Source organism: Gigantopelta aegis, unplaced genomic scaffold, assembly GCF_016097555.1.
Source record: "Gigantopelta aegis isolate Gae_Host unplaced genomic scaffold, Gae_host_genome ctg2923_pilon_pilon:::debris, whole genome shotgun sequence".
In the NCBI taxonomy this organism is placed as follows: Eukaryota; Metazoa; Mollusca; class Gastropoda; order Neomphalida; family Peltospiridae; genus Gigantopelta; species Gigantopelta aegis.
The window spans coordinates 106823-130105 of record NW_024533097.1 but is presented as its reverse complement, the minus strand read 5'-3'; the positions used below and the strand labels follow the sequence as shown (position 1 = coordinate 130105).

At 33.1% G+C, this 23283-nt stretch overlaps 2 protein-coding genes and 1 non-coding gene across 3 annotated transcripts; 1 reads left to right on the top strand and 2 right to left on the bottom strand.

Annotated features, from left to right (window-relative positions):
• Positions 1-986: 986 nt before the first annotated feature.
• Positions 987-7766, top strand: LOC121391749 (xenotropic and polytropic retrovirus receptor 1 homolog). Its single transcript, XM_041523268.1, is given in 17 exon segments — positions 987-1055; positions 1177-1237; positions 1871-1884; positions 3006-3089; positions 3137-3184; positions 3238-3339; positions 4451-4559; positions 4801-4892; positions 5009-5036; positions 5239-5267; positions 5270-5367; positions 5660-5712; positions 5715-5855; positions 5913-6073; positions 6248-6349; positions 6352-6386; positions 7448-7766. Coding segments are annotated over 17 exon segments (1545 nt in total).
• A 1491-nt stretch (positions 7767-9257) lies between these two features.
• LOC121391747 (60S ribosomal protein L5-like) lies at positions 9258-11768 on the bottom strand. Its single transcript, XM_041523267.1, has 7 exons — positions 11655-11768; positions 10828-10897; positions 10527-10777; positions 9832-10045; positions 9620-9797; positions 9425-9517; positions 9258-9372 (listed from the first exon to the last, which is right to left on the bottom strand). Exons 1-7 carry the CDS (start codon positions 11766-11768, stop codon positions 9258-9260), a joined length of 1035 nt encoding a protein of 344 aa, XP_041379201.1.
• Positions 10151-10226, bottom strand: LOC121391750. Its single transcript, XR_005960384.1, has one exon. It is a non-coding gene; the product is annotated as a small nucleolar RNA SNORD24 (small nucleolar RNA).
• Positions 11769-23283: the final 11515 nt, after the last annotated feature.

Below are 23283 nucleotides of genomic sequence, written 5' to 3'. Positions count from 1 at the left end.
CCTAATATAGAGGTTGTATAATACACTAAAGTATTAGTATGGGACTAGAACAAGTATCCTCAGGTGTCCTAAAATCTCCATGTAAAATACTAATGACACTACAATTGATGATGTTTGTTCTAATTCCATATATTATATAAACCTCTATAGTTCTATATAAGGCCAACTATATAATATTTCAATGAACTATACACAACTTACGTGTAATAGTACAACTTCCATTTTGATAAATACATTTTCCAGGTCCTTCATTATGACCAGGTACCTCTCCACCAGGATCTGGAAAACCAATTTCAGGATGAGACCCACATGATGGATTTTCACCACTAGAGTAGCTAAATAATGTTGAGCCAATGTGCCACATTGAACACCAGTTTCACAAGATCCCATCCATTCAGCACAGCCATCAAACCATTGACAAGTATCATTGATATAAAGACACTGTCTATTAGGTAAAGGAATGGTCCTAGTTGGTGTACAAGTCCCATTAATGGTAATATAGTCATTGTATTCCTCTACTAAGGTGCATTGCGGATTATATCTAATACATCCTCTATTCCAAGCTTTGCAGGGATTAACAAATTCGCAAACATCACTTGTATTAGTGCATATTCCTGGTTGGGGAGCTAGGCTCTTAGGTACACCAGGATGTGGACAATCAATAGCATGGTCTTGAAACTCATCAGTACATTCATATGTTCCTGTACACTTGTTGTACAAGCTCGTGCAGTTGTCTTCAGCTAAAAACGCATGAAAGACGGAGAACAAAAAAAATAGCTCACGAAGACACTTCATCTTCATACAAAGTCTACAACAACAACAACATCGTATCCGCTTAAGTATAAACCAGTTTTAGTATACGGAAATATGCAACATGTTTTACGGAGACGTTCGTACCATCGTACTATCAAACACACCCCATGGGTCCCACCCTCTTATCCAAAAACGGGAACTGCATACATAGTCATTCTTTCCACAGAGTAGGCATGAGGTTTGCTCAGATTCTTTCTTCCCATCTCACTCCAGAATGGAGATCTCACTATATAGATTATGATGTGCGTAAAATTAATTGAATTATACGTTTATTTGAAGACAATTGAATGTCTCATTGTTTCATATTACTTTGTATTTGAAGTTAATAATATATAATGTCTTTATTTTTGGTTTATTTTTTAGGCATTAAAGGTTTTGTTGTACCAAATGGTGTCTATTGACTGGACCAAGAAAGATGACGATGGTATGTGTTTAGTTTCAAGTGTAGATATTCTACAAAGAGAGGAATGTCTGGTTAAACTTGTATTCCAACTTGGACAACTATGAAATTATTATACCATTGGTCACATGACTTCCATTCTGTGGCTTTGTTTTATTAGTGAGTTGCTAGGAAACTGACTTATTCTTGCTTCCTTCTAGTCGACCAGCGTCAATCCTTTTACCATAAATAGAATAGAATATGAATGTTAAACACTTTTCTATATCTTGTGTCTAGTAACAATAAAATAAGTCATGACCACAATTTGTTACATTTCGATATGTCTTTCCTAAATCTTAGTAGAACCCACAATGTTCCCCTCCTTGTAAACATTTAGCATCCAGGGTATTGATATTAGTAGAGTGTCTATATATAAAGCAGTTAGTCTTGTCCCCAGACTTTTGACAGAAAGGAAGTCTGACTTAACCTTTCTCTGGAATGTTTTTGGTGATGTTATTGTATGAAAATTGTACATGTCATAATTAGAACCTATGAATGTCATTATAGACTGAGACGTTCATATATACAAAGGTCCATGAACCATGTACTATGCATCTAATTAATTATTCATGAGGTGTGTTCACTTATCATGAGTGAGTTTATTGTTTATTTTTACAGGTGTTAAGTGGGAGGTGTGTCACTATATAAACAGGGCGGGCTTAAAACACTTTTATCATACTGTTGGTTGACATGGTAACTGCAAAAATCTATAAGTTAAACACATGATTCCCAGACAAATTTTCACAGTCCATTCCTGAGCTGGGACAAAAATGTTAAGTCACTTGACTAGATTCCCTTTCTGTCCATAACTCAAGGAGTCTGGGGACAAGACAATGTATTTACTTAAAAAATTGTTACTTCTAGTCGAGTTAATGTTGATGTTTCCCTAAAGAATAACCATAAAGTTGATATTGTCGTGTTAAATTGACACTGTACAACCAAAGAACATGTTTACTGATTCCATATTTTACAGTATTAGGATATTAACAATTGTTTCGTAATCATCAGATCTGATATTACCTAAAAACTTAATTTAGTTACCTATGTACTAATATTTTACCAAAATTAACACATCAAATTACTTAATTATGTTCAATTAACAAATACAGGCACTTATCTTTATAAAGGACTATCTTGAAAAACACCCAATGGAACAAAAACTCTTAAAGAAAAAATGTCAAATAGTTCATCTACTTTTAACATTTAGATTTATACACTTTAGACATTAAGTATTTGATGCACTCTCATTAAAGGTCTCCTCTAACTTTAATGATTTTCAGTCAGTAATCTATACTTTAACAAAACGTTAGCAGTTACTAACAGTACATACCACATGTGATACCTGTCAATATAGAGCGAATTAATAATTGTTTGATGAGGAATCTTCAGTATAGTAATTCTTTGTGACTTTAATTCAGTGTTTTTTGAAAAGTTTCATTGTAATTTATTTAAAATATTTTTTTTTATATAATTAGATGAATGTGTAAATGAAGTCAATACTGAGATTGAAGTTAAATTTTTTGCTGAAATAGAAAGACAGTTAGATAATGTGTGTTCATTTTATCGAGGTAAGTTTATAGTATGTTAACTCAAATAGTAATACAAACATTATTAACTAAAGCAGTTTACATTAAATACATGTAATTTATTTGTTAGCTCGTGAGGCCGAGTTAAGTCATCAGCTTCATCACTTAATAGAAGAGGTCGATGTATTAACAGCTGTTTTAAGCAATCCGCATACTAGGAAGATTAGAAGTACTGGTCGGAAAAACGACGAGATCTTATTAATGCTTTTTGTGAATTCTATTTTCACTTGTCTCTGTTACAGAATTTTCAAGTAAGTTTGTTTAATTGAGAGTTAATAATTGTTTGTTTTATTAATAGCAACTCAATTATACTGGGTTTAGAAAGATTTTAAAGAAATATGACAAGGTAATGATGAATGTCACTCTCACACGTGTACCATAAATTCATACTTACTTTAGTTAGCTCAAACTGAAAAAGGAGGCAAATTCTTCAAAAATGGTGTCAGTAAAGCTTATTTCTATACATCTAAAGAAGTAGATCGTCTTCTGAAAGTTACTGAGGTAAGTACGTGTACAATGAATGTTGTGATAAAGATATACAATACAAAATACTATGAACTCACTAGGATAACAAGAACTATACTTAGTACATAGTGAAACCTCTTACATTAAGGACACTTGTTCTAGTCCCATATTAATACTTTAGTGTATTATGCAACCTCTATATTGAGGACACTTGTTCTAGTCCCATACTAATGCTTTAGTGTATTATACAACCTCTATATTGAGGACACTTGTTCTAGTCCCATACTAATGCTTTAGTGTATTATACAACCTCTATATTGAGGACACTTGTTCTAGTCCCATACTAATACTTTAGTGTATTATACAACCTCTATATTGAGGACACTTGTTCTAGTCCCATATTAATACTTTAGTGTATTATACAACCTCTTACATTAAGCACACTTGTTCTAGTCCCATACTAATACTTTAGTGTATTATACAACCTCTATATTGAGGACACTTGTTCTAGTCCCATACTAATACTTTAGTGTATTATACAACCTCTATATTGAGGACACTTGTTCTAGTCCAATACTAATACTTTAGTGTATTATACAACCTCTATATTGAGGACACTTGTTCTAGTCCCATACTAATGCTTTAGTGTATTATACAACCTCTATATTGAGGACACTTGTTCTAGTCCATACTAATACTTTAGTGTATTATACAACCTCTATATTGAGGACACTTGTTCTAGTCCCATACTAATGCTTTAGTGTATTATACAACCTCTATATTGAGGACACTTGTTCTAGTCCCATACTAATACTTTAGTGTATTATACAACCTCTATATTGAGGACACTTGTTCTAGTCCCATACTAATACTTTAGTGTATTATACAACCTCTATATTGAGGACACTTGTTCTAGTCCCATACTAATACTTTAGTGTATTATACAACCTCTATATTGAGGACACTTGTTCTAGTCCCATACTAATACTTTAGTGTATTATACAACCTCTATATTGAGGACACTTGTTCTAGTCTCATACTAATACTTTAGTGTATTATACAACTTCTATATTGAGGACAGCTTTATAATAAGGAAAATGTCCCATATTATCCTCTATAGAGATATATAACCTATTCTCTTATTTAGGATACAATGATAGATCGTTTAGAGAATGGTAATCGTGGGCGTGCAATGGCTAAACTTCGTGTCCCACCACTTGGAGGAGATTCATCACAGTGGGTATCACTGTTTACTGGTTGGTCTATGGGCGTAATCTTTGTCTGCTGTATAATAGCAGCTGTTGCTTGTAAGTTGATAGATCTTATGTACATGTACATTATGTATGATGTTATTAGGTAAAATATTTATTAATTTTATTATCCATATATAGTAGGATTCAGATTACATTGGAAACCTTGGGATCCTTCAACTGGTGTCTTACTTGGTTTAAGGGCAGGTTTTATCCTGACTATTTGTTTTTTTCGCTTTTGCTATTAATACTGTTGGTTGGAGAAGAGCTGTGTGTAATAACGTTTTAATATTTGAAGTAGATCCTCGTAATAATCTGAACTATCAAAAATTATTTCAAGTTAGTTTACTAATAATATAGTGTTTAGTTTACAATAATATACTAATAATATACTATTAATATACTAATAGTATACAGACATTTCACTACTAATATGCTATATTCTGTACCACCAGATTGCCTCATTTCTTGGTGTAATATGGTGTTTTTGGACTATTACTATTCCTCTTTGCTGACTGGCTACATATACCAGAATACATTGGACCAATAGTTTCATGGACCATTACAATTGGGATCCTTATAGTACCAATTCCTTTAATATATCACAGGTCTCGAATTTGGCTGTTAAAAGAATTGGTACATTGTATTTAAAAGTTATAGGTAATTGACCTTTTGCTCTTTTTAGGTAGAATAGCTTTGGCGCCATTTTTTTTCCCGTCACATTTGCAGACTTTTGGATAGCAGATCAGATGAATTCATTAGCTATTCTTCTCCTTGATATGGAATATTTTATATGTCACTTAATTTATGGACAGTTTGCTAATCCTGGTAATGGATAAATGGATGGATGTAGAAAATAAATAGATGAATGGTATATTGTGTGGATGGACAAATGGATTGATAAATGGATACAATGTACATGAAAAATAGATGGACACTTAAACAATGGATAGATAAATCAATAAATGGATATATAGATTAATAAATGAATGAATGAATATATAATTATATTAATTATATACACTATTATTAATGCCCCTATTATTAATACTATTATTAATGTTAGTATCTATTATTAATACTATTATTAATATTATTTGTTATAGATTCTTGTTTCAATGCGGTACAGTCTATTATGGTATTAGACCTATTATGCTATGCTACCAGCATGGTGGCGATTTGCACAATGTCTCAGACGTTATCGTGATACCAGAGAATTTCATCCTCATCTAGTGAATGCTGGAAAATATTCGACGTCATTTTTTGTAGTCACATTCTCATCAATTGCATCAGTCTTAAAGGGTTAGCCCCTATAATAATAGTATGATAATTAATATGTAATTACTTTTATAGATAAAGATGCTGAAGTACAATCTACAATTTATTATATATTCTTTATGATATGGATTATATCTGCCTTAATTAGTTCTTGCTATACATTTGCATGGGACATCAAAATGGATTGGGGCTTCTTTGAAAAAGGACGCATTATTCGAGAAGAAACAATTTATTATTACAAGGTTTCATTCTCTCTCTCTCTCTCTCTCTCTCTCTCTCTCTCTCTCCTCTCTCTCTCTCTCTCTCTCTCTCTCTCTCTTCTCTCTCTCTCTCTCTCTCTCTCTCTCTCTCCCTCCTAACCTTTAATATCCATTTCTTTGTTGCTGTGGTTCTATTGTCATGGTTACTTACCATAGGCCTACTACATACTGGCTATAATTGAGGACTTACTATTGAGGTGGGTGTGGACATTAACAATATCAGTTGGTGAAGGAGGATCAAAGCTACTCAATGATAATTTATTCAAACTTTTTTGGCTGTACTAGAAGTATTTAGGTAATGTATTATTTCTAACTATGAAGGAAACAACTCTATAGTGGACACTATGGGACACTGTACTTAGTATAGAGATGTCCTCAATATAGAGGTTCACTAAAGTATTAGTATGAGACTAGAACAAGTGTCCTTAATATAGAGGTTATATAATACACTAAAGTATTAGTATGGGACTAGAACAAGTGTCCTTAATATAGAGGTTATATAATACACTAAAGTATTAGTATGGGACTAGAACATGTGTCCTCAATATAGAGGTTGTATAATACACTAAAATATTAGTATATGACTAGAACAAGTGTCCTCAATATAGAGGTTGTATAATACACTAAAGTATTAGTGAGACTAGAACAAGTGTCCTTAATATAGAGGTTATATAATACACTAAAGTATTAGTATGGGACTAGAACATGTGTCCTCAATATAGAGGTTGTATAATACACTAAAATATTAGTATATGACTAGAACAAGTGTCCTCAATATAGAGGTTGTATAATACACTAAGTATTAGTATGGGACTAGAACAAAGTCCTCAGTATAGAGTCAGTATGACATATACAATAGAATATGTTTCTATAGTGGACCTAGTACCTACATTGTGTATATATGCAGTGGGAACTCTCTATAATGGCACTATGGGACATTGTCAGCATAGACGTGTCCTTAATGTACTTAATGTACAAGTGTCCTCAATATAAAGGTTGTATAATACCACTAAAGTATTAGTATGAGACTAGAACAAGTGTCCTCAATATAGACTTGTATAATACACTAAAGTATTAGTATGGGACTAGAACAAGTGTCCTCAATATAGAGGTTGTATACTACACTAAAGTATTAGTATGGGACTAGAACAAGTGTCCTCAATATAAGGTTGTATAATACATTAAAGTATTAGTATGGGACTAGAACAAGTGTCCTCATTATAGAGGTTATATAATACACTAGTATTAGTAAAAGTGTACTAAATATAAAGAGTGTTCTATACAAGAAGTTCAATTCGTTTACAACAATATATTCAAATTAATATTACATATATATTTCCCTTTGTTACTTTACAGACGTTTTATATGGAACTTCTTCCGAGTTGAAAATGAACATTTAAATAACTGTGGTCAATTCAGAGCTGTTAGAGATATCAGTGTCTATCCTTTAAACTTAAATGAAGTAACAATCACAGACACAAACCAACCAGCTGAAAGGGTTACTAAAACATTTCGAAGACGAGCATCAGAACTGCTTAAATTTGAGGACAATCCAGTTACACCTTTTATGCCACGTTATACAGTATGGCGTAACAGTCAAATCTTATTTCCTATACAATTCTCTCGCATTATCCCTGAACAAATTGATGTCAATGATGATGATAAAAATGATTAATGTAAACTTAATTGCTTGTAAATTTTTAATTTTGTGTATGATAAAATCAATGTGTTATTGTATTGTAAAGTACATTGTTATAGGGTTAAATTTTGTAACCCTATCATTATATATATATAAATGAGGACAAACCCATTATATTATAAATCACCCTATATATATATAAATGCTATGCATTATGAATATTTTTTTTGATTATAACAATCAGTTTATTTCATTTGTTTTGTAAACCATATCATACATGTATTGAAATAAAAATATAATTATAATTTCATATCATAGTATTGAAATAGCTTTTTTGAGTACAAATAGAATATTGAAATACAAGTTAGTTTGAACAGTGAGACATAAAGCATTGAAGGAGGTTAACATAATTATAGTAATTATATTTTAGTTACATGTTAAAAAAAAAAAAAAAAACCCTTGTGTGTTGCCCAAACGATTCCTACTCGCTCACCCACTCAGGCTTCCACTTAGGCTCCAGGATTCCCTGCTATTGCTAGCTGGGACCGCCACCTGGCTTGGTAACCCTCGTCTTCGCGAGGTAATCCTGGCTGGAGCGTCGCCCTAACTTAAAACCAGCCGTACGGGATTCCAGCTCTTAGGGAATGTCGCATTCAGGAACCGGGAACCACAAATACACCAGCCTCATCTCGTTTAAAGGGAGACTACCAGCCCTATCCTAGTCGGCCTTTCGGATACTCCGTAGAGTATGCTGGTAACCATCTCAGAGGTCTGATGCATTGCAGAACGCTGGCCCACAACACACTGGCACTCATGACTATTTCAGTTTCTTTTTTATATGTACGTCAGATTTTTTCTTCATGCTCTTGTGGGGCGCGTCGATCAGCACTATGAATCTCATTAACAGTACTTGCTTACTGAGATTGAAAATCCTAAAACCTTTAAATTAAATTACTTTTTAAAGGACAAGAATAAACTAGTCACATTTAAACAAACTAAAACAATACTATTAATCTTATTATTAATTTTTAATATTATTTAAATTTAAAAAAAACATGAATCAAAAATTGAGAATCGGTCAACATCATGAGATCACTTGAAATTTTTATTAAGTTAGCTATATAGGTCCTTACTACGTGATATTAATATTACTGCTCTTAAATATTGTATTATTTTTAAAAATGCTATAAATGATACTGCATCTTTTATTGGTACATGTAAATTAATGAAATTTTATAATTTTTTTTACACATTTTAACAACATTTCAGAACACAATCATTCTACTTAACATATTAACCTGTTGTCTATATTGGCCATAAAACCAGATCAAAATGTTTCTACAACACAAAAGAAACAGTAGAAAATAGTGATTTTTAGTTGTAGTCTCTATAGAACTGAAGACCAAGTTGAATTAAGGCCACTTGCATGCATTTCTTGCCCTAAGTCATATCCTTTGGTTAACAATACCCACTACCCAGTAAATCATTTATTTGATATTCAAATTTATTATTTCAAACATCAAAGTTTTAATCTTCATCACTTTCGTCAACATCATGTTTCTTTTGCTGTCGTAAAAACGCTTCTTTCTTCTGCTTGATTTTAGCCTTACGTTGAGCAAGAGAAAGTTTAGAACGATTCCATCTACAGAATGAGATTCATAAATCTTTACTATTATTAAATAAAGTTAACATACCTTTTCTTCTTAACTTCAGTAGTTCGTTCCTTCTTGATATGACTTGGATTTTCTCTAATCATTTGATGAGCAGTTTTTGTACATAGTCTCAATCTAGATAGTGCAAAGAAAATAAGTATTGCAGTGCTGATATCGTTCTACGACTTGTGTGGGAGTGGCAGATTAAAAAGGGGCTACATACAATGTCACACTTACATCATCGGACCAATGCCTTCTCTGACATATTCAGAGAAATGCCTCTTGTAATATTCTTCATCGTTCTCCGTTAAATAATTCATGTAGTTCATCACATGACCTCCAAAGATGTATGAACGCAGTCTATCAGCATCAAGTTGTGAAGACTCAGAGTCATACCCGATAAAACCGGTTTTCACTACAAGTAAAACCTGATACACATCAAGTAAAACTAGTCCCATACCTATGGGGTATATCCAGTCCACCATCAACAGCTCCCTTTAGTACAGCAAAGACACGATGTCCTGTGGTCACACGGACTAATCCGATATCCAGACAGCAACGGAATGGGCGTGGTCCATCACCCAGAGCTTCAACATTGTAATCCTCTCCATTTATATCAGTATTGCCTTCATATTTGTCAGCCATGTTTAGTTGAGTGAGGAGCTAAGATAAAGGAAGATATGTGTACTGATTCCAAATTAGACATGTCATTAGAAGCTCTAATTAGGGGTATCCCCTTTTTTGGATATTAATTGATACAATATTGATAGCCTCAGAGATCTTGGTGGAATAGTCATCATTTTAATAGGTCAAGAGTAGCAAGTATTAAATTACATCATTGGCCATCAACTAATGTATTATATAATGAAACTTCTAATAGGATCATCAATTAATGTTCATTTTATTAAAAGAAGGATGCCCCTTAATCAGTTATTGTTAATTATAGATTAAGATTAAAAAGGAGAATGCTCAATGCTCCTTTATCTGTAAATATCCTTATTTCATATGAACTTTAAAGGAGGAAGTTCTTTTAAAAAGGCAATATAAAAAGCATAAGATGGCTAAATGTCATGACAACATCCTAGTTAATTTAAAGCTACCCATTTGTGACTTACTAATTATTATACTAATAGCAGGAACATACCCTTCGTGCTGTCAATAATCCAGTACAATATGCAGCAGCATAATTCTTAAGTCCTACATGAATACCATATCGTGGAAGCTCGTGAGAATAAGCAGCAGCCAATGTGAAATCTCCTACAATACGAGAACTGACAACTTGACAAATTATATCACCATTTGTGAAACGGACAACGAGGCGATATTTAGGGGCATGGTACTTGTTCTTGTCCTGTGTGATCATCTTTTTACGAGCATAATAGTCTGTTTTACCCTCTATATAAAAGAATAGAATAATTTTTATTTGGGTATATTGTGTGACAGACCTCGTCTCCTTCTGAATTTGACTTGGTAACGTTTAAAATATGCTTTGTTCTTCACGACTTTGACAAATCCCTGTAAACATCAGTAAAATACAAATATTATAATATATTTAAAGCTATTTACCATCTTGCAAATGCTTGGATTAAATACAAAACTTCAGATCTTCACTAGCCTTCACTAAGACCATGTGGTCTACCTACAAGATTGCACATGCGTTGGAGCCAGTCTCACCCCCAAACGAGGATCGGGAATGAAACTTTATAAGGTGGGCGTGTCCTTCTTTACAAAATGACTGTCTTCAATTTGTACATTTTTGATAGAAACTGTACGTGTCTTTACTACAGACAATGGTCAAAATGTAAGAACACAGGTATATCTCAAGAAGAAGAACGCAAACTTATGTACGGCATGGTCTATCCCTCAAGTCACTCATCTCACGTCTCTCCCCGACCAGTACTAAAGATGGCTTTCTCTCTTATTCTACTGATAAATACAAACTCCATTTCTTTGAGACACCTACTGGAGTTAAATTTATTTTAAACACTAGCAATAAAGTTGGCGATTGCCGTGATATATTACAACATATTTATGCAAAGTTTTATGTTGATTTGGTGATTAAAAATCCATTATACAAACCTGGAGAATGGATTGAATCGGAACTATTCACTAAAGAATTGGACAATTACATACAATTACGACCTTTTTATAGTAAATAGCAAAACCTTAATATTATAAATGTGTGCATAAAATGTTTAATAATTAAACAAATTTTGCTAACAACTCAAAAATATATTGTAAAACAAAATTCTCAGTTTTTCTTGAAGTATACTTTGCCTCGTAATCGACTGATAATCTCAGGTATTTGTTGAAATGGGTAATTCTTTCCACTTCGACGAACTGTACGCTTCTCTTTAGACACTCTGTCATGTACAAGCATTGTCATCTCGTAAAGGCTAAGAGTTGAAGCATACTTGTTAAGGACAGCAGAGAGCTCTTGAATATAAGCAGAGCCTTTTTCCTTTGAGCGTGAAGCAACATTATCTTGACAAGTACTAAAGCTGAAAAAGAAATCAGCCTCTGGTGGCAATGACTTGTATTTTCCTCCATCCACTGTAGCAATGTCCTCATCTTTAAGTATTATCTAATTCAAGTGGTTCAGGTATATTTTCACCACGACAAGCTTGGATAAAGAAAATTTTGGGTTTTCCAAGGAGTTTGGAACAATTGTTACCATTTACTAAAGAGGCTAAGTCACCCACTGGAATATGTTCACCATCAACACCTTCTACACCTGATGTATCTCCATGAGATAATATACAACATATAAAGCTGTCATGATCTTTAGAAATCCTTCCTTTTGCTAACTTGGTTAATGCACGTTTCATCTCCTCACAATCTTGATCAGGAAGAAGGACAAACATCATAACAAAGAGCCTCAAAAGTCATTTTCAATTTTTTCGGCATCTTCTTTTGATCCAGTGCGAGTTTTTTTTACCATCAGGATCATCATTCCAATATTCATTGTTAATGATTAAAGCTATTCCACGTCCTGATTTAGCTTCCATAGGATAGTAATAGAAAGGATCATTATCATCAACACGACTTTTTTTACTAAATGGCCACAAACAATCAGCTTCAGTCTATGAAATATATACATGTAATTAAGAAAAATTATATGACATACATTTTCATCTTTTTCTTCCTCTTTTTTTCTTTTTACGCCAGAAACAACACCTTCATCTACATGGAAAACAGTATGTCAATAGTAAGATACAGGAAGAAGACTTACCTCGTCCTCCAGTGGTAGTAGTAGGGACACTTTCTCCTATATCAGTATGATTACCTATTAGACTGTTGTAAGAAGGTAGGTCATGACCATCTATAATAGTAGCATATGAATTAGACAGTTACAATACGATATGTACTTACATTTTCTAGCAATATTAGCTGCTACTGTTTGAGTAAGTTCACTGTCTTGACTGTCAATCAATACACAAAGAAAAGTGTCCAAATTATTTGGAAATAATTCCAACAGATGACTGGATAGATTGAATAAGTTTTCCAGTTCTTTGTTCAGTGGTTTGACCACTAAAGGAATCAGTGAGGTTGTTTGAAAGGGCTGTAGGAATTAAATTATTTTCTGCACATGCACCTACTATCGTCACAAGTGCTTGAGATATAACTTTCCCTAGATCAGTAATATAAGCACGAATAGCTGCCTTAGCATCTCTTCCTAATCTTTTATCAGCCATTTTTCATCCTAGTAAACTGACCTTGATATGTAGTACGTGGATAAACCAACCCACTCTAACCCAATTATGACAGGTGTACACTCCTACATTGATAGTAAAGTATTATATTACATTAGTAGTGATAAGATAACTAGTGTCCACTCTTCATATATGTAACTATATATACTTCCTCTTCTTGAGTTTCCTCCCTACCTGATGATTGTATATGATGTATGTTCACAATAGATATTCTATGTTTTCATAGTCTTAAGCAGTAACTCAGACTACTCTATTAGTTTCTTGGATCCTTCTTCATCTGTTTTCAATCATTTAGCATATAGGGATATATGTCTAGCTCTTTCACATAGGGAGGAACTCTCTCTATATATGTGAAGGAGCAGGCCATGTTGCCTTGTGCATCCAGACTGTATTGTCTTATAGTTGTACTGGTAATGTTCAACAATGTACTGGAATCAACAAAAGATTGATCATCTATAAGTGACAAACTGCTTAAGTGAAGAGATAAAGATCAGTACATAAGTGCTGTGCGGTGTCTTTATAACAAAGACATTGTATAACTATTATGGACCAGGACACCATTGTACATCACTTGTGCTAACTTGACAATAATGGTATCATAATGATGTATAATAATGGCTACCTAATGGTCTATTAGATCACTTGAATAAAGATTTTTCTATTCTTGGCAACGTTCCAAATCTTAATTCATTATGTTAGGGCGTGTCCATTTCTAACATTTCTTGCATAGTTTGCTGTAACAAGAAACAACATCAAAGATTATATGTAACCTCCACTACGTTCAGAAATGACTACACCTATATCAGGTATGATAATAGTAGCTATGTATTGTTATGAATGTGTGTAATGTTCCACAGATTATTATATACCTACAAAGAGGAACCGTCACTGCCACATATAGTGGGTGACAACCTCTACATGTGGGTGTGGTAATATAGATGGTCTCCCTAAGGTACATGATAATGAAGTCAAATGGAGGATGACCTCTGTTATTGACGTATTTCACTTACCAACTGGTAGATGGGAACAACGACCTACCAATGGGAAACCTCCACTGGGTGTCAATAGCTATGCTTCTACTGTTATCAGTAACAGGATCTACTATTTTGGGGGACGTTGTAGTCATGACAAGTGTCGTCACAATAGTCTGAACTCATTAATAACAGATTCACTTACATGGAATGAACTGTTCCCAACTAATCAAGTATGGGTCCAATGATGAAGTCAAGCTGTGGGATGATATCTCTTACATTCAAGAAAGCTGAATATCTGCTGGTAGTTGGTGGTATTGGTCCACATCCTACCTCTCTACAATCTGGTGCTCAGTATAGTGATAAGGGAATAATGGGTGGTGATGTATTCGTACTAATGAACACCACTATTATCAGTTATCCAGTGGTAAGAAGATCAATATATCATGTTATTAATACATTATACATCAAGTACAATTTTATAACTATTTGTATTTCCAGGTCAGTGGATAATACCAGAAATCACTGGAGAATGTCCACCTCCTTGTTATTCCTTCACTCTTACATCACTACTAATAACAGAGCTCTGCTGTTTGGTGGTAATACTCCTAATGGTACTATTAACACTGTGTATATTGCTCAGTGTACAAAGACTGCAGTAGTGAGTACAATATGTATTAAGTTAAAGTACTTTAGTTAATGTATAATATTGTGGAGTAATCAAGTTTAAAGTTTGATATTATTGAATGAACTAAATTTATAGTATATAATGTCTTTATATTATTATTAGGAACTGTTTTTATTAATAAACAAGTTATTCATTGTTTGTTAATATTTCTTTAATCAACTTAGAGGTTATATTGTCAATATAGCCTCTAAGTTGATTAAAGAATTTGATAACTAAAACATTCCTTTAGTCAATTAAAGTGATATCATATTTCCTTGATTAAATGCCACTCTTGCGGAGTAGCCAATAGAAGCCTCCTTTTTTCTATATATGTCAGTTAAATTGGTGCTACCTTGAATAAATTCTGTAATGCTTCTTGGCAAAATTGTCTATTGCAAAGTTGTCCCAGTCTAAAAGCAAACAAACACAAAAAAGTTTCATTACAAAAAAAATTTATCAGTCAAAAAATAGCTACAGTTTGCAAGATTACTTAAACAATTAAGTTCACAAGAAATGACATTTACTTAAAACTCTTGTCAATTACATCATAATTGATATTAATATTAATATATATATATATAATAATAATAATATAGATATTTTATTAATTAATATTAAGTTGTTTTGTCTTTAAGTGAAAAATGCAAAAACAGATAATTTTTATTTTTTAAAAAATGTTTATTCAGTCATGAATTAACTGTATTTTGATAAAGTCCTTAAACAATTAAGAGGTAATAATTGTTTTAAAGTTCTGTCAATGGTTGATCTATCATTTACTAACTGATATACAAAGTTTAAAACTATTGTTTATCAAGAATGTTCAGAATCACTTTTAACTCTAGAAACTTTAATGATTCACAATTATATTTTAAATACTGTCCTTGATTAGATAATGTCCTCAAATAGTAAATTTCCCTGTTGTTGTTCAATATTGAAATAGATGTCCCAGGTCTTATTGAATGAAAAATAATAACTAAATTACTATAAAAAGAACAATTTCCTAAACATTTCCCAGTACAGTATACAGTATTAATTACTGCTATGTTAATTGTATAATATGTTAATTTGAGTATTATCTATCCAGCACTGGGAGAAGATAAGTGAACCACTTCACAAATCAGTGAATTGGCCTCAGAGTAGATATGGTCATGCACCACCATTATCAGTGACCTACATGTGATGATAGTGAGTGGAATGGGTGCTACATCAGTGACACTTGACGGCTGGTTATTTAACATTGATACAAAGACATGGACAAAGGTTAGTTACTAGTTATCATGTGATCAATAATAGTTATTGTTTTTTATGACCTGGTTTTATACCTGTAGTCCTGACACTATAGTATGTTAACATTTATGATAGTATAGTCTATTGATATATCTGATTTGTTTATAGTTATAATTCAGTTTATTAAAGACTGTACATAAGTACTTATGTTCATGTTTTAAAGTATTGTATAACATGTCAACTCTACCAGTTCATACAAAGTTATAATCTGTTACTAGGAGTACATGTATCCACTGATGTTACATGTATAATGACTAGTTTTGTAGTAATATCATAACATCATTATTATAATGTCATATAGTACACTATATTCCATCTTATAGCTCAATATACCAGAGTCAGTGACTATGAGAGATGGCCACCCACTCCCTCTCAGTATGTAATGTGTCACTACCACTGTATGGGTAATACAATTTGGAGGATATAAATTTATTAACAAACTCAATGATACTACAGTGATAGAACTAGTAATAGTAGTGTCTATATTTGTTATATAGTACACACACCACACATTATCATTATTATCACAGTATGATATAGGAGTATTGACACACTAACTGTTTTATATTACAAACTAGTCTCAAAATACTATAACTCTCACTGTAGTATGCAATGATGACCAGTGGTCTCTAGGAGATGTAATCACTAACCTGATGTCCACTGAAGAATACGAACTTAAGCTACAACAAAAAGACATCCACAAGAAATGTCTGCACAAACTTCTTGAGGTCTTACCTATACGACATTGGCAAACCTCAACTTGCTGTCCAAACTCTTAGACGTTTTCCGACCCTTCTTCTTTACTCTATCAAGAGTCACAAGAGAAAGATACAGAAATACAACATTTAACACAACAACTTCAAGTTACCAAACAAAGAGCTACAAGATACCAAACAACAGCAGATAGATATGACAAGAGTTCTTCAAGAGAACCTTCAAAGAAAGAAAGACAACTAAATCAACTACGTCAAGAACTTCAAGAGAAACAACAAACTCAAGCTACACTTCAACATGAGCTACAAGATGGTCAAAGAGAGAAAAAGTTCTTCAAGAGGACCTTCAGACAAAAGAAATACAACTAATCAATTACGACTATATCAACTTCGTACAGAACTTCAAGAGAAAACAACAAACTCAAGCTACTCTTCATCATGAGCAAGAAAATAGAGAAAGATTACTTCAACAACAGCTACAGGATAGTCAAAGAGAGAGAAAAATAACTATGTCAAGAGTGTGATGACCTTCGGCGAGAAACATGATGATTACCGTCAACAATGTGACAATGTCAAACGAGATCTTCGTCGACAGCTCCAAGAGTCAACCACTGCTCTTCACCAAACACGTCAAGCTAATACCGCTCTTCAACAACAACTTCAACTATGTCAAGACCTTCAGACAAAGAAAATACAACCAGATCAACTAAGACTACATCAAACTACATCAAGAACTTCAAAGAAACAAAAACTCAAGCTAAAATTCAACATGAGCTACAAGACAGTCAAGAGAGAGAAAGAGTCCTTCAAGAGGACCTTCAGATAAAAGAAAGACAACTACATCAATTAGGTATAGAACTTCAAGAGAAACAACAACAAAACTCAAGCTACTCTTCAACATGAGCATGAAAATAGAGAAAGGTTACTTCAACGACAGCTAAGGCTACAGGATAATCAAGATAGAGAAAGAGTTCTTCGAGAGGATCTTCAGACAAAAGAAAGGCAACTACATCAATTAGGTATAGAACTTCAAGAGAAAAAAACAAAACTCAAGCTACTCTTCAACATGAGCATGAAAATAGAGAAAAAGTTACTTCAACGACAGCTACAAGATAATCAAGAGAGAGAAAGAGTTCTTCGAGAAGGTCTTCAGACAAAAGAAAGTCAAACTACATCAATTACGCATAGAACTTCAAAGAAAAAACAAACTCAAGCTACTCTTCAACATGAGTATGAAAATAGAGAAAGGTTACTTCAACGACAGCTACAATATAGTCAAGAGAGAGAAGAGTACTATGTCAAGAGTGTGATAATCTTCACCGAGAACTTGATGATTATCGTCAACAACATGACATCATTGAACAAGATCTTCGTCAACAACTCCAAGAGTCAAACCTCTGCTCTTCAACAAATACAGCAAGTTAATAACACTCTTCTAACAACAAGTTCAACAGTTACAAGAAAAGTTTTACTGGGTAGTAAAGAGGGATGAGATTGAGATGACTGAGGAGGTCCTTGGGGAAAGGAGGTGGGGAGAAGTCAAGGTGGCTAAATTTCGTGGCCTCAGAGTGGCTGCCAAATGTCTTCATGAAGTTATCCTGTCACCATATAAACATATCAGTTTTTACAAGAGAAATGGAGATTGCCGCTCGAGTACGTCATCCCAATCTCCTTCAGTTCATAGGAGCCACTCGAGTGGTGCTCCTATATCCTCTCAGAACTAATGCCAACTAGTCTTCGAAAAGAGCTAGAAACTGGTCCTCTACCCTATCCTGCTGTTCTGACTATCAGTCAAGATATAGCCTGTGGTCTCAACTATCTCCACCTCTTTAAACCAGACCCAATACTACATAGAGATGTCAGCACTGCTAATGTCCTTCTTCAGCCAATTAGTGGTAAATGGAAAGCCAAGGTATCAGACTATGGTTCAGCTAATCTTCAACCAATGATTGGTCATACAGTCAATCCAGGTAATCCAGTTTATTCTGCTCCAGAAGCTGGTGTACCAAAGACCATTCTCCTGCACATGGATGTTTACAGTTATGGTGTTGTCTTGATTGAAATGATGATCTGTCGTATTCCTGTGGTAGCTCAGAGACAACTTCATATTAACAGTATTCGACGACCAATGTTTAAGCTCTTATTGAACGATGTTTGAAAGAGAATCGTAGAGAACGTCCAACAATGTCAGAGATCATAACAGACTTCAATGAAACCATTTAATAGTATACAATATATAGTGTGTGTTATAATTTTAGTAGTAAGGTTATTATAATAGTTAGTTTAGTTATTGTACTATGTGTGTGATTATTATAATAATATGGTATGTATGACTATATTTATTATTTGTTATAATAATCCTTATCGTAACTGTTTTCATTTATTAATTTTGTAATTACAAGTTATTATTTATATGTGGTGACCTAGCTCTTGTAATGTAAGATTTCATTACCAGTTTCAATAACCCTGTATATATGTTCAAATTGAGCTAATGTTAACAAAGAGTTAGACCCCCATAATAATAATAATATATACTTAACACTGTGTTACTACTGCTGTCCAATTATCAGGCCAAGTACATCTTGCCACACCCTACATTAAAATGCTATAAAATACTTACATTTTTTAGCATATTAACTGCTACTGTTGAGTTTTCACTGTCTTGATTATGAATCAAATACCACAAAGAAAAATGTCCATATTATTTGGAAATACTTCAACAGATGACTGGATGGATTGAATAGTTTTCCAGCCTCATTTGTTCAGTGGTTTGAACCACAAAGGTATCAGTGAGGTTTTTTGAGAGTGGTGTAGAAATTAAATTATTTTCTGCACATGCACCTACTACTCGTCACAAGTGCTTGCTTCAGATATAACTTTCCCTAGATCAGGTAATGTTAGCACGAATAGCTTTGCTTTAGCATCGCTTCCTAATCTTTTAATCAGCCATTTTTTTCACTAGTAACTGATCTTGATACATACATGGGTAAACCAACCTGTTCTACCCCCCAATTATGGAGGTTACACTCCCAACATAGATGTAAAGTATTATATTACATTAGTAGCGATAAGATAACTGTATCCACTTCTCATATATGTAACTATATATAATATTCCTTTTTCTTTTTTGGGTTTCTTCCTTACTTGATATTGTACACAATAGTTTAACATAGATCTATAATTTCATAATCTAAGGATTTATTACCATCAAGGAACAAGAGAAGTAAACTCCATTTTTTGACGTATTGTGAACTATGATACATGCATGGGAAATGTGGTCTAGTTGACTGTCACACAGACATTTTTTCATAAGTGTGTTAAATAGTAGGAGATACTAATATAATATAATTTTGGGCACATGCAGTTTTCATGCAGAAAAATTAACTCAGGCTATAGCTAACATATAACAATCCCTTAGACACTAAATTGATCTGTTCTTCATTAATAGCTATCTCCTCTTTAAATAGAGAGAGCACTCTCTCTACGTAAAGAAGCAATCCATGGGCTATCATTTAAACTGTATTATCTTATAATTGTACCAGTAACAAATATATGCAACTTGTACAATATCCTGGCTTATAATAGAAAATATATTGTATGATATCATTGCTGATAAATATATTAACAATACACTTACATAAGGATCTTTAATCCATTGACTGCTGCTAATCCACTTAAAGAGGATCAATCTTAGTATATTGTCACATATAACATTAACTTTACAATAATGATACACATATAATAATATAATATATGGTACTTAATGATCTATTAAATTACTTGCAAAATGACAAGGTCTCGCCACTAATAGAATCTAAAGAGAGGGTGTGTCTAATTATTTAGAGGGCGTATCCATTTCAAAGTCACAAGACAACAAAGAGTAAACATTACTACTACAAGTTCTGAAATGGCTACACCTATGATCAAGTATGATAATAATATTATCTATTGTTATGTGGTGTGTGTCATGTTCTACAGATTATTATGTACCTACAAAGAGGTCTCATCACTCCACACATATAGTGGTGTGACTACTCTAATGTGGGGTGGTAGTATAGATGGTGTCCCTAGAGTACCATGATAAATGAAGTCAAACAGAGGATGACCTCTGTTATTGAGTTATTTCACTTACCAACTGGTAAATGGGAACAACGACCTACTAATGGAAAACCTCCCACTGGGTATCTCTAGTTATGCCTCAACTGTATTGGTAACAGAATCTACTATTTGGAGGCTATTGTAGTCATGACGAGTGTCGTCACAATAGTCTTAACTCATTAATAACAGATTCACTTACATGGAATGAACTGTACCCAATTAATCCAAGTATGGGTCCAATGATGAAGTCACACTGTGGGATGATATCACTTACATTCAGTTAACATGGATTTCTTCTGGTTGTTGGTGGTATTGGTCTAGAACCCACCTTTCCACAACCTGGTGCTCAGTATGGTTATACTCCTAGTAATAATGTCGTACAAATGAAACCACTATTATCAGTTATCCAGTGGTAAGAAGATCCAATATATCATGTTATCAATACATTATACATCCAATAACTGTTTGTATTTCACGGTCAGTGGACACTACCAGATATTAGTGGAGAATACCCACCTCCTTGTTATTCCTTCACTCTTACATCACTACCTAATAACAGAGCTCTGTTATTTGGTGGTGATACTCCTGATGGTTATGGTAACACTGTGTATATTGCTCAGTGTACAAAGACTGCAGTGGTAAGTACAATATGTATTAAGTTAAAGTATTAGTTACTGTATAATATTGTGGAGTAATCAAGTTTTAAGTTTGATATTATGTGAATGAACTAAATTTATAGTATATAATGTCTTTATATTATTATTAGGAAAACTGTTTTTATTAAACAAGTGATTTATTGTTTGTTAATATTTCTTTAATCAACTTAGAGGTTATATTGATAACTGAAACATTCCTTTAGTCAACTATATAGTGATACCATATTTCATTGAATAAATATCACTCTTGAATAGTCAGCTCCTTTTTTTCTGTATGTCAGTGAAATTGACACAGCCCCTTGAATAAATGCTGTCAGACAAATGGCTCCTCAACAAAGGGTTTATTGCTAAATTTTCTATCTAAAAAGGATATATTTGTTATTTGTCTATTGCAAAGTTGTCCAATTCACAATTAATTTTTTTTAAATATTGACCTCAAATAGTAAATGCCCTGTTGTTGATCAATATTGAAATAGATGTCCCAGGTTATTATAAAGGAAATATAGTAACTAAATGAAAATCCACATAAACTATAAAATAAACAATATTCTTAAACATTTCCCAGTGTACAGTATTAATTACTGCTATGTTAATTGTATAATATGTTAACTTGAATATTATCTACCCAGCACTGGGAGAAGATAAGTGAACCACTTCCTAACTCTGTGAATTGGCCCCAGAGAAGACATGGCCATGCTGCCACTATTATCAGTGACCTACATGTACTGGTGGTAGGTGGAATGGACAAATCATTAAAATTTATTACTGACAGCTGGTTATTTACATTGATATAAAAGACATGGACAAAGGTTAGTTACTAGTTATCATGTGACCTAACGCTAACACCCAACGTGAGTTAATGTTTTAAAGTATTGTACATGTCAACTCTAACAGTTCATACAAAGTTATAGTCTGTTACTAGAGTACATGTATCCACTGATGTTACATGTATAATGACTAGTTTTGTAGTAATATCATAACATAATTATTATAAAATCATATAGTACACTATATTCCATCTTTAGAGCTCAATATACCTAGAGTCAGTAACTAAGATAGATAAACACTCACTTTCATTATGGAATGTGTCACCTACCACTGTATGGGTAATACAATTTGGAGGATTTAAAGATTTTAGTAAACTCAATAATACTACAGTGATAGAACTTAGTAAGTATTATCTATTGATGATAGTATTTGTTATATAGTACATACACACATTATCAGTATTATCACAGTATGATATAGGAGTGTTGACACACTAACTGTTTATATTACAAATTAGTCCTCATAACTCAATTATATTATAACATATTATATCTCTCACTGTAGTATGTAATGATGAACAGTGACTGTAGGAGATGTAATAACTAACCTGAGGTCGACTGAAGAATACCAACTTAAGTTACAACAGAAGAGACAAGAAACATCTATACAACCTTTTATGACACATGAAAAACCTCAACTTACTGTCCAATCTCCTACACGTCTTCAACCTTCATCATCAACATCAAGAGCCACAAGACAAAAAATAGAGAAATTCAATGTTTTAAACACGACAACTTGATGTTACCAACAAAGAGCAACAAGATACCAAACAACAGCAGATAGATATGACAAGAGCTCTTCAAGAGGACCTTGAAAACAAAAGAAAGACAACTACTTCAACTACATCAAGAACTTCAAGAGAAACAACAAACTCAAGCTATACTTCAACGTGAACTAATAGATCATGAAAATAGAGAAAGGTTACTTCAACAACAGCTACAAGATCAAGAAGAGAGGGAAAGACAACT

Excerpts from the sequence above, each read along its gene's own strand:
- LOC121391747 (XM_041523267.1), bottom strand. The coding sequence starts at position 11,768 with ATGACAATGCTTGTACATGACAGAGTGTCTAAAGAGAAGCGTACAGTT. Across the intron at positions 10,046-10,526 it reads GATTATTGACAGCACGAAGG|CTCCTCACTCAACTAAACAT; the intron begins GTATGTTCCTGC and ends CCTTTATCTTAG. Across the intron at positions 9,798-9,831 it reads ACCCCATAGGTATGGGACTA|TGAAAACCGGTTTTATCGGG; the intron begins GTTTTACTTGAT and ends TTTTACTTGTAG.